At 42.7% G+C, this 12,595-nt stretch overlaps 1 protein-coding gene across 11 annotated transcripts in view; it reads right to left on the bottom strand.

The window, feature by feature from the left end:
• Plekha7 (pleckstrin homology domain containing A7) overlaps positions 1-12,595 on the bottom strand; it is a 208,628-nt gene that overhangs the window by 118,614 nt on the left and 77,419 nt on the right. Inside the window, exon 1 of one of the 11 annotated variants that reach the window (XM_074042305.1) lies at positions 3,278-9,074. The exons of the other annotated variants lie outside the window; for them this stretch is intronic. Within the exon in view, the coding sequence (XP_073898406.1) occupies positions 3,278-3,369 (92 nt within the window). The 5' untranslated portion in view covers positions 3,370-9,074. Of the gene's footprint in view, positions 1-3,277; positions 9,075-12,595 lie in introns of those variants that run through there. 11 annotated transcript variants of the gene reach the window in all.

The following is a 12,595-nucleotide window of genomic DNA, read 5'->3' on the forward strand; positions in this document are numbered from 1 at the left end:
GATTAACTTTATGGGCAGAAAGATGGGAAGGGTAATACACTTAGCCAAATACAAGTCTATAGTTGCTGTGCTGAGTTCTGCACTTTTAAATTTGAGAAAAATCTCAAGTACTGGTAATTAGACCTCAATCTTATCATTGCTACTTAATAGATGAGTAGTGTTTTATAAACACTTCCACATCCAAGGTATCACTTAATTCTCTTTCACAACAAACATTTCTCTCTATCATAATCAGATAAGGAAAGGCACTTGAGGAGGACAAGTGACTTGTCCAAGATCACACAGTTAGGAAGCTAGGGCTGGCAGGCAAACCCAAAGCCAGTGGTCTTTCCAAATTGATTCATGCCTTCTCTCTGCAGGCCAAAACACAAATGAGAAGAGAATTCAATGTGAATCCTATTTACGTATTTAATATGGCACATTAGCCAAGTTGGGAAGAAGCCAACTATGTAAATTTTTTAAATGAAGTTCCACAACATAAAAATAAATGTCATAGGATATCATTAGGGAACATCCCAGAAACATGGCTTCTCCCACTAAAGCAGGCCTCAGCTGTGGCAATTATGCATATCAGGGGACTTTTGGCAATGCCTGGGGACATTTTTGTTGGTTACAAGAGGTAGAATAGAGATGCTGCTACCCATTCCATATGTGTGGACAGCTCTCATACCAAGAAACAATCTGATTCAAAACAGAAGATGGCACTCTCCATCTTAGCAAATAAAAGCAAAAAGATGGGTTATGCCTTACAAGAACAAAGCTCTACGCAAATATGAGGTAGCATTAACTATCTGGACTTGGGTTCAGTTCTTCCAGGTTTGGCTCCATTCAAATTTGATTGTGATCCTAGAGAAGCCATATAGCCACTCTGTCACATTTCTCTACTATAAAATAAGAGGGGGGTATGATGGCTGTTGTGTGTTTTTAACAGTGATTCTCAAACACTGCTGTATCTGATAATGGCCTGGGATTCTTACTAAAATACAAATTTCTAGGTTCTGTTTCCAGAGATTCTGCATTTTTAACAAGCACCCCAGGGAATCTGTTGTAGGTGGTTAGCAAACTGCAATCTGAAATGTCACGAGAAAATTCAAAATGATGTATGTAGCTTTTTCGAAGCAGGATTTGCAAGTCTGGGGAATGGCACCATCAGCACACCAGGTGTTAACGTAGAAGCCTCCTTAGTGGTGAGAAAGTGACAAGGGCTCTCTCAATGGAGCTCCAGCTTCCCCAAGGTTGAGAGGGCAACACGGCAGCCCAGCCACAGGACAGATGCAAAGGAGCAGCTGCAACCATAAAAGCAGCCCCTCAACCTGAGAGGCCACTCACTGAGCCAAACTCCAACTACAAACACCCCAAAGACTTGGGGGGAATGTGCTAGGATCTAGGACATCTCATCAAATACATTACCAAGAAGGGATATAACCATCCTCAAGTCATGAAAAGAATCCCACAGGCAACCCCGGAAATGGTAATTCCTGGCAAATCACTCCTGGCGAAGATTTACTCTCAATGTTATTAACTCCATTGGTGTCTGCAACATTCACTCAGGGATCCCAGTCTGGAGGAGTGGAGAGAACCACGCAGGGTTGAACATACACTGCAGACACCCAATACTTTGACCTGTCTTTCCTGTAAAGTATAAACTGAAAAGTCACGCTCTGCTGTTCACAGCCCTATTTCCACCCCTCCCACCATGCTCCAAATGCTTAAGACGAAAGTGAATCCAGGCCCTGGATTTTTATATTTGCCTGATGAGCCAAATATAAGCAGACTCATATCCTGCTTCTTCATTTTTATCTTTAACCCTATCTAAAGCATCTGCATCCTGTCCACGTCAACTGACTAATTACCAGGCAGAGTCACACAGTTTAGCTTCAAGGTACCTCTACAGAGGCTTCCCATCAAGCCAGTCCTTCTTCTGAAACACTGGCCATTATTAATGCTCACCTTTGTCATTTCACCCTTTCTACTTCCCAAAAGGTAGTAGAACAACCTTCTGCTACAGGTACCTGAGGCTTCTCATACCTATCTTCCCAAAAAGGAAATTGTTGACAGGATATGGCCCACACATCCTACTCCTTATTCTGGGAGAATTACTGAACATTAGACTCACCTGTGGAATGTTTTAAAAATAGTGCCAGAGCCCCAATCCAGATCAAATAAATCAGGATCTCTGGCACTGGACCCCACACATCAATAAGTTTAAAAAGCTCCCCAAGGGATTCCACATGTAGCTAGGGATGGCATTCTCTGGGCTCGGGCCTTGCAGGGGGGACCTTGGGCTTCAAATCCAACCTAGTGAGCTAGTGCCAGTGACACTGGCACTGGCACTTAGCTCACTAGGGACTCTGGGATAACAGTAAAGGGAGGCAGGAAAACCTTCCTGTCTTTAGAACTGACATGAACATTTTAAACAGGAGCAGAATGGCAGAGAGCTACCGTGTACACAAACCTACCAGGGTTTCAACTGAGCCCTACACTATGTCAGGCACTGACAGAAGGAACAGTAAAGCATAAAACAAGGCATCTCATCCTAAGAGCGTAAGTCTTCTGAGGAGGTCAAACTAGGAGCGAAGAGTTAACACTGAGGCTGGATTTGCTGCTGCTGACAGGAGGGGAGGGCAAGGAGCTGGAGTTGGTCAACCAGCCTGGGCTAGGTCCCAGGGGTCTCCCCTCACTCCTGAGTGCAGATACTCCCACAGGTGCTACAGGACCCGATTCTCAGTCTCTTTCCTATGAGGCTCGCTCACCCTGCTGGGCTACTGCCAGCCAGCTCTAACGTCCCTAAGTGAGGGACACAAGGGGCCTCTTGCTGCCCATGAAGTTACAGCTATATTCATTTCATCTCCCTTCCAAATTAACATCCTACTGCCCAGTAATAAACCTGTCAGCTCCCAACAAAGGACACTAGCTAAGAAAGGTGTCCTAGGCTATTCCAGTAAAAGGCACAGCTGCTGCTTGATAGCAAAGGTAGGTGGCCCAGGGAGGGCCCTCCCATACTGACAACTAGCTGTCCTGTTATCAGAATACACTCAAAAGCCCCCACCCTGCCTGGCCATCCTCCTTCACTACACACTTACCACTTGGCCAATGTGCTCGGGAATGAAATACAAATGCCTCCCTGTCCCAGGCACATTTTCCCCCCTCAGAGAATGAATCTGATAGACCTGCAGTGTGAACAGGAGAGCACCATACTGAATGCTAATTGCCCCATGAGTTCTGCAGAGGGCACGGGAGAGTTCAGCACAGGCACTCCAGAACTCAGAAACCCTACCTGGTGTTATCAGTGGCAACCTGATGCGAGGAGCGCCCTCCTAGTCGCGACAACAGTAGCCAGAGACCCTCACGTTTCCTCCAGGGTAACATAAGGCTGGTGGCCGAAGTCAAGCAGCGCTGCCTGAAAATGGTGTGCAGCTCTGCTCCGCTCTTCTCCTCTGAGGAGAGCTGGCAGCGGGTGAGGATTTAAAATGCAGTAGATGAGATTTAGGTTAGATTCAAAGCAAACTTCCTGACAGAGGGAAGCACTGCAAAGGCTGACCCATTACTTAAATTTCACTGTGGAGCCACAAGAGGCTGGTTGTACTGTGAGCCAGGAAGTGAGCGAGTGGTGAGGAGGCAGCCTTCTATGCACAACAGTCAGATGCAGAGACCTTACCCAGGCTGCCCACAGCCGCCTACATCACTACTTGTTTGTTAATGTAAGGCAAACTGAACTGTCTGTTAATCAGTACTCTCGGTTGTGTTCATCTTTGACCTATGAATTCCAGCTCTAGGAATCTTAATAGTAAAAAAAAAAAAAAAAGAAAGAAAGAAAGAAAGAAAGAAAATTAAATATTCTTACATATTTTAGGAGAAAAGTGGAAGAAATCTAAATGCCTAACTTGAACAGGGAACAATGATGAAAATTATGGCACATGTACACCACAGGCAATTATGTAGCAAATGAAAATGTGTTTAAGCAATATGTAATGACCTGATCAGAATGCATATAGTAAGTGAATATGGCATATTAAACTGTGTTTTCTGTCCTAAAACACACTATATATATTTCCAAAAAGAACAGAGGACCACATACCAAAATATTAGCAATAATCACCTCCTTTTCCAAATATTCTAAAGAATAACCACAAAACATTTACAAAAAAAAAAAAAGCTGAAAAAGAGTGTATCCTCTGATGTAGCTCAGCAATATAAATCTGCTTCATCTGCACAGCCATTATTCCCAGAAAGCAAAACGGTGACACTCAATTTGTACTTGGCAAGACAAACATATTCTCCCTTCCAAAATGGTCCAGTGTACCAACTGCAGCCACCTGAAAACCACCCATCATCACTTCTCTGGGAAGCACAGGCTTCCCCCTCAAGAATCAATTTGTGGAGCTCCCATGCTACAGCCAGACCCTCTTTCACATCCAATTACAATGTGCCAACATGAGTCTGAAAGGCAAGGGAGAATGGGGAGTCCTGCAAAAATGGGATTTATTGGATTTACCCTGAGAAGTATGGAACTGCCAGATTTGAAGTCAACCACTATTTACTGAATGTCCTCTATGCCAGGAACTGGACGGGCTACTTCACATACTTTGCAAGTAGGAATCTTTAGGCTTGTCTTATACATAAAGAAACGGAGGCTCCAAAATCCTGGGCAAGTTGTCTCAAATCCCACAGATAGTAAATGGCAGGGCTGGGACTACACTGGTCACATTAGCCCAAGTCAGGAGAGATTTCCACCTCGGCCACCTCTAGCATTAGCATCTTTACAGAGTACCATGCAGACCACATGTCTTTTTTCTAGACTTACACCCCAACTCTCAATAACCCCAGATGGACCACTTCAGTGTTTGTTGCCATTACGCATGGATGCAAATACACCACCTCCGTATGGACACCTCGGTGATCTACTTTGGTCAAATCCCCCAACCCTGCTCTGTGACCCTTAAAGGAGGTAGTGTTCCTTTATCAAGCCCCTCTGTGGAGGAATCTGAGATTCTGGTGAGAAGAGAGGGTCCTATAGCTCACAGAAAAAGTACATGCCTTCAGGATCCCCTTCATACTCATAGCATACCTGAAGCAGGCAGGCCTCTTTGCCCCTTTTAAAGACGGGGAACTGAGGTTGGAGAGTAGGTTGACCTGCTCGAAATCTAACAAGCAGCAGACCTAGGACTTGAACTCAGGTCCTCTGATGTCTGGCACCATGATCTTTCTACTAGAGAAGCATACTAAGAACTCAGGGTCTGAGGTCTGAAGGCCTGGATTCATATCTCAGCCCCACTACTGACAAAATGTGTGACACTGCCCCAGTACTAACAAATGGAGAAGAGCAGGGCAATGCTGGGGACGTGCTTAGTTCTAGCACACAGCCCTGTGCAGCAGGAGTTTCCATGCTGTCTCCCACTCATGTAGGACCCAAAAGGCCTTAGTCTGAAAACAGGGCCATGGGAGCCTGCACCAACTCCAATGGAAGGCCCAGCCAGCAGCCTCCAGCTAGTTTTTAGATTTTACTGAGAAGACCCTGAAGAAGCTCTTTCCCTTATAGTAAGGCTCTTCCCTGTCCCCTTTCCTCTAACTCATCTTTCAGTGGACCTCAGAGACCTCACCTCTGTTATACAAATTGGTGTTCACTTGCCTGTCTTCCCACAGTAGACTGAGAGTCACTGGAAGGCAGTATTTGCTGTTTTATCTCCCATACTTGTCCCTATTGTGCTGTAAGAAATTACCACACATTTATTGACTTATAATAACACAAATCAGCAAATCTAGTGAAGAAGTGAAGGAGGAAGCCACTTAAAAAAGTAAACAGTAAATAATACATAAGCAAAATAAGTGTTATAAATTGTGTTCTGAGGGAAACCGGATTCTGCAATATAGAAGTAAAGGGAGTACTTACCAGAACACTGAAGTCAAGGTGACAAAAAAAAAAAGGTATTTATTAAAAGAATGTAAGTTGTTTGTACTGGTGAAAAAACTGGAAACAACCTGGATATGTATGAATCAGGGAACTGGTAAACACGATTTGATATACTTCCATTAGTGACTACTATATACCAATTGAACCAAATGAATTACATGTCTATGCGTCACCATGAAAAGATCTAAAAGAAATGTTAAGTTAAAAAATGGATAATAACACATACCTTATTTTTCTCACAAACACACCTATATATTGTCTGTGGATTAAAATTATGTGTAAGGTATTTAAAAGGGTCTGGAACCAAAACACACACACATCAACTTCTCATCTTATGTGTCTAGAGTTCAGAAGTCCAGAATCAGTTTCAATAGGCTGAAATCAAAGTGTTAGCAGAGCTGCATTCCTTCTCAAAGCCCTAGAGCAAAATCCATTCCTGGCCTTTTCCAACTCCTAGAGGCTGCCCACATTCCATAGCTCATGGCCCCACATCCCTCCAATCTCTGCTACACTCATCACATTTTCTTCTTTTCACTCTCTTTTTTTTTTTTAAATAACAACCACTCTGATTACATTGGATCCACCCAGATAATCCAGGATAATCTCCCCATCACCAAATCCCTCCCTTTTACTTTTTTTCTTATATCATTTTTACATTTACTTATATGTGTATACATTGTTTGTGCTGCCTTCCCCACCCAAACCACCATTTCCAGGCAGAACCTGTTCCACCCTCTTCTCCGATTTTGTTAAAGAGAAAACATAAGAGATAATAAGAAAGACTATCATTTTTGCTGGTTTGGGATAAAGATAAATCCCTCCCTTTTAAAAGTATCTTTTACCATACAAGGTAACATCTTCACAGGTTCCGGGGATTAAAACCTGGACATCTTGGGCGGTGGGGAGGGGGAGCATCATTTGGCCTATCCCACTATTACATCACCTGGTGTACGGCAGATATACAGTGACTGCTTGCCTCATGTAACAGACAATCGAAGCATAATGCATATATGGAAATGTCACAATAAAATCCATTCATCTGTATAATTAATATGAGTTAATAATTATAATAACGTGGTCCTAAACAAATGAGAAGTAGAACCTTCTTGGCTGGTTTAGGAGGGACCCAAAGTGTAACCAAAATCTATCAAAGGGGTCCCTGAAAGTCATTTCTTTCTATATAACATTCAGCTCTGAATTTCTTCAGCTACCTTAGAAACAGCCCACACATTCACTTCCATACCAATGCTCTAGGTAAATACCTACTGGTTGAGTTTCTGAACTCTGAAAGTAAAGACAAGTGACTCAACCTCAAAACTCATCCAGTAATTGCCCTTTAGAGAGACTGATAAGCACAGTCTATGGCTTCCTGGAGCTACGTGGCATCATCAAAATGTGAACAGAAGCCAAATGGCAGCAGGATAAGGATTCTATCACTTAACAGCAGCATGAGTCAGATTTGATAAATACCACACATTCTTTGAAATTCTATCAAAATCAAGACTTAAATTAGCAGGCTATGGTGGCAACCTAGCAACCTAGCAACATTCACTTCTACTTGAGCCTGGTACCTGAACAAGAAGATGTCAGATTCCAATAGGAGTTAGACCCCAGAGGAGGTAGGCAGGCTGTATCTTAGACTCAAAAACCTTGTGGAAAATAGCAGGTAGCTAGAAGGAACCCAAGCTGGGACTTGAACCCTAATTCACCAATATCTTCTGTGACCTTGGGTTTAACCTACCTCCTTGAGCTTTTTCAATACATGTAGTCAGCCCATTTTCACTGACCAAAAGGTAGGATGCCTAATAAGTAGAATGTTTTCACTCAGCTGGCTGGGCAAGTCCACACATCCAGGGACAGTGCAAATTGCTGTCAAGGCCCTGTTTCCCTAACGTTAACCACACATCACACACACCCTGCCTCTGAAATTTCGGCTACATCCCTATCTAACCTGTACTTCTACTTTTTTTCTTTAACTAGACCATATAGACTCTAGTCACATCCTAAGTAACAATGGCTGCCAAATGATGAGTGTAATGTTCTAGTTATATTTTTCTTCAAATACACATGAAAAAATGTACTAATATATGAAACTATTAAAATAAGAAATATTCACCCTTATATTACCTCATATCACTTTCACACTTTGGGAACCTGGTGAAAAACAGCCTGAATTCAGGTCTTGGCTCAACTAAAAAAATTGTTGTCCTGTATGTTTAGGTCACTCTTCTTCTGATACTCAGTTTCCCCTATTAAGAAAATAAAGGTGATGGCCCAATCCTTTCCATTTCCTTCCAGTTTCAATATTCTTAGATTGATAATCAAGTGGTCCAAGCAGATAACATCTTTTTAAAAAGACAATGAATATCATTCAATATTATACAAGCATCCCTCAGTGTCTTTAGGGGATTGGTTCCAAGACCTCTTCAGGTATCAAAATCTGAAGATGCTCAAGACCCTTATATGAAATGGCATACTATTTGCATAAAGCCTATGTACACACTCCCATATTCTTTAAATCATCTATGGATTACTTAAAATATCTGCACAAAATAATAGATAGGTAAATAGTTGTTAAACTGTATTATCTAGGGGATAGTGACAAGAAAAAAGTCTGTACATGTTCAGTATAGATGAAAAGTTCCTCCACATGTCTTCCATCTGCAGTGGTTGAATTTGTGGATGTAAAATCCTGGGACAGGGAGGGACAACTGTAAGTATTTAAACACCAGAGAGAGAAATAGGATAAGAAGGAATGACAGAAGTGGGTGCCATACCTTCCTCCATCTCAAAAGATTCTGGGTGTGTGCTTCCCTTTCCTGGAGTTTGTTATATTTACCATTTTTCATAAGAGAGGGCACTTGGTTTTGTAACAGGCAACCTAGACTCACATCTCATCTTGGGTGGTTGTTGATTTTATCACCTTAGGTGAAGTATTTAACCTCTTAGTGTCTATACTTATAAAATGGGCAATACCTCCTTCACAAGGCTGATTGGGGGATTAAGTGTGAGTAACTCATATAAAGCAATGTGAACAGAGCTGAATATAATAGATGTTTGCTATTCCTGTTACTCCTGTTCTCATTGGTTGACTACACATATGCCTCTCCCACTTAATTTTGAACTCTGAAGGTAGGGCTGTCTTGCTCATCTCTCTTTCTCTCTCTGCCCACAGTGCATAGCACAGTGTTTCATATAAAATAAAGAGCTCAATCTCAATTTGTAAAGAAACGAAGCTCACAGAAAGAGTACCTGCTCTTTTGGTAAGGCACAAAACTAGATATACCCAGGGATGCATAAACAACAAGCAAATGACTCCTGACAAAAACAAATGTCCCTACTTCCTTAAGAAAAAAAAGTCTGTAGAAATCTACCAACATGTAAATAAGTGGTTATCTTTGGTTCTTAATTCACAATTCTCCCCTTTTATCTTCCTTTGTAATATTTAAAATTTACACCTGTTAGGAAAATTATAAAAACTGTTACAAAGGTAAGTAAGACTACCTGCCTCTGAGTCAAAAAGCCAAAGACCCTGAGTTCAGTGTCTGCCATTACATATTTGGCTACCTGACCTCAGGCAATTCGCTCCACTTTCTTGTAAAACAACAGGAGCTATACCTGCTGTGTCTGGAAGCAAGGAGATCCAGGATCTCTTGGCTCAACTAAAAGTTACTCTGTATGCCCAGGTCACTTTCCTTCTGATACTCAGTTTCCCCAATAAAAAAGTGAGATGATGGTTCCAGTTCCAATATTCTAAAATTCATGATCAAGTGGCCCAAATAAGCAAAAGAATCCAAGCAGAAAACCTCTTTCAAAAAGAAAATGAATACCACTCAAAACTGGAAACTGCTGGTAACCAGAGCTCTAGAGCCTCCTGCGTATGGGTGGAGCCCCACCTGTTGCTTTTACTTTTAATTCCAAACCAGACCTTTATTCCATTGTGTCACTCCTTCCTCAATGTTGCTCTTATCATTAAAAGAGAGAATCACTCACAAGGCTGCAGGCTTTTTCTTATCTTAAAAACATTCTGGAAAAGTAATGAGAATGAATTTGGGGCTGTGATCACAACTCTTCGTTAATGAGCACCACCCATGTTTGAATCACCACTAGCTGTGAGCCCTTATTTGCACAGGGTGTCTTGTTTCTCTCTTCCTTTTTAAATTTTTTTCTAACACATTGGAAACTTCAGAGCTCAGTGCATGCTGGCAGATCATTTGGAGCAGAGAAAAGGAGGCAAAACAGCTAACCAGAGTATCAGAGAGAAAGATGAGATCTCGAAAACTCGGAGCCTGATGGTGGGCTCCAGACCAAGCATTCCCCCTGCCTAATGCCAAATTAAACTGAAACCTCTTTCTTTAAAAGGCACCACTAGGAAGGATGAGTGAGACATTCAAAGGTCATAGCCAAGAGGGTGCTGTGCTTGTAAACCCCACAGCGTCAGTGGATGGGGGTGCAGAGAGGGACCCCAAAAGAACAAGCTGACCAATAAAGACCTCTTACCCATTTTACAAACTTATACTCAGATTTAGCCTGGGACACCAGGACAGGTCGATGAAAGAAAGGGCATGTGTAAACATATTTGTATAGACTTGGGTTTAGGAGCCTCCAAATGCATGGTTTCCAAAAGAAGGTTAGCTACCCAACAACAACAACTCAACTTCCTCATCAATAAAATCTGAACAGTAATTAACAAGTTCATCAGAAATTGTTATGAGAATTCAATGACATAACACATGCAGGCACTTCAAACAGCTTCTGGTACATAGTAAGCTATCAATAATATGTAATGCTGATTATAGTTTTGCATATGTTATCCCATTTGAAACCAAGAACAACAATGTGAAACAGGTTTTATTATTCTCCCAGGACACTGGCTCAAAGAGCAAAAAGAATTTGTCCAGAAACATGCAACTAAAAAGTGACAGATGCCTGGTCACTCTTAGAGGACTACTATTCTATAACCCTGGCTGCAAGAGTTTCCCTTTCAGCTGCTGTGCACCTGCAGCCAGGGAATCACCAGTCTCCAAGGCCTCTTTGAATATATGAGGCTGGAAACCAGATTTGATGTGAAAGCCAGATTAAGCACTTCCAGGACTTTAGGATCCCAAAAATGGTGTCTGGTGGCAACACAAAATGACATTTCTGATATTCTTTATTTTCTACATAATAAAACAGCTCCACAGTTGATGATCCAAGAATACTTTAGTTATCTTAATAATAATAATAATAATAATAATAACAGCCACGCATCAGTAAGCACTGTGGTAAATCCTTTACAAGGATTTTAAATACTCCTCCAGCTATCCTGGGGTGCAGGATAATTTTTCCTATTTAACTGGCAAAGAAACAGATTCAGAGAGGCTGAAGACAGAAAGCTAGTAAGTAGCAGAGACTGAGTTTGAAATCAAGTCCACAGAGAAAAGGCCACACTACCTGTCTCAATTAACCTTTCTCTCCCTTCATTCCTGTACACCCACAGGACAAAGGGCTGGAACAAATGCCTCTTTCCCTTCACCAGAGACAGTACAAACCCCAGGGAAAGAACTTTGTACTTTTGCAAGCAAGACTGCAAAGGCTGCCAGGGTCTTTCTCTGCTTCTCCTCCTGATACTGTCTGATATAGAACAATCCTTCTGAGCACCCCTCTCTTATCCTAGGAAAAGGCTCTCTGTCACAGACACTGCTGAGGATCACAATAACCACCAACAACAACCCAGAACCACTCTTAAAATGGAGGAAAGAAGGTAAGTCATGGAATGGTGCAGCCACAGTCTGCCCCTTTTCCCAGGCTGCAGAGCAAGTCAGGGCCCAGGACAGTGGCCTTGGGTGATACTGAACTCACCTCAGCTTGCTCCACCCAAAGCTGACATTAGGAACAAGACACATAGGGGAATCTCCAGTCCCTTAGACCTCCAACCCCATAACTCATAGCTACCTTGATCCCCTCACCCCACAATTCCATAGCCTCTCTGGTAATTGCCTCAGTTTCCTACAACACCCTAATCCCTGATGCCCTCCTGCTCAACTCACAGAGCCTAAGGAACACTACAACTTATTCTTCACAGAATCACCTTGGGAGCTTCCTCAGGCTGGGTCATTATCAATAAACATTCAGCCATGGCCAGTAGGCCAAAAAAGTGACCAAACATTAGAGGGCAAGCCTGGGCAGAATTCCCATAATAGAAAAACTTGTTCCTAATCAGGGCCATCTCCAAACCTTCAACACACACAGTGCCAGCAGCTCAGGAAACCGGCTTCAAAAGTCACAGCCCTTTGTGTTGAGGGAGGGTTACCCTGAGTGTACAAAACCACAAGCCCAGGTGGAGGGATAGGTGGCTAGGATTCCCCCATTGCCAGGGTATTAGAATGAGCAGCCTCTCTGAAGTGAGTGAGTCCTCCTTCACTCATTTCCTCTCTGGAAACCGGGATGAGATGGGAACTGTGTGTCGCTGGGCAGTCAAAAGAGTAGACCAGCCCATGGAGACCAAAGCAAGAAGGAAGGTGAACCCAGTAAGCCAAGTTCCCCAGTAAGCTGTCAGAAAGCTGGGGGGAGGAAGGGAGGCACAGCATCCTGTTTCAGAGCACCTCTCTAATTTGATAAAATCTCCCTCCCTGCACTCCCCTACTACAGGCTAGTCCCTCTCCACCTCCCTCCTCTCTTTTTTTTTTAAGCCCAACACCCCCC

The sequence above is a fragment of the Castor canadensis genome, chromosome 1, assembly GCF_047511655.1.
Source record: "Castor canadensis chromosome 1, mCasCan1.hap1v2, whole genome shotgun sequence".
NCBI lineage: Eukaryota > Metazoa > Chordata > Mammalia > Rodentia > Castoridae > Castor > Castor canadensis.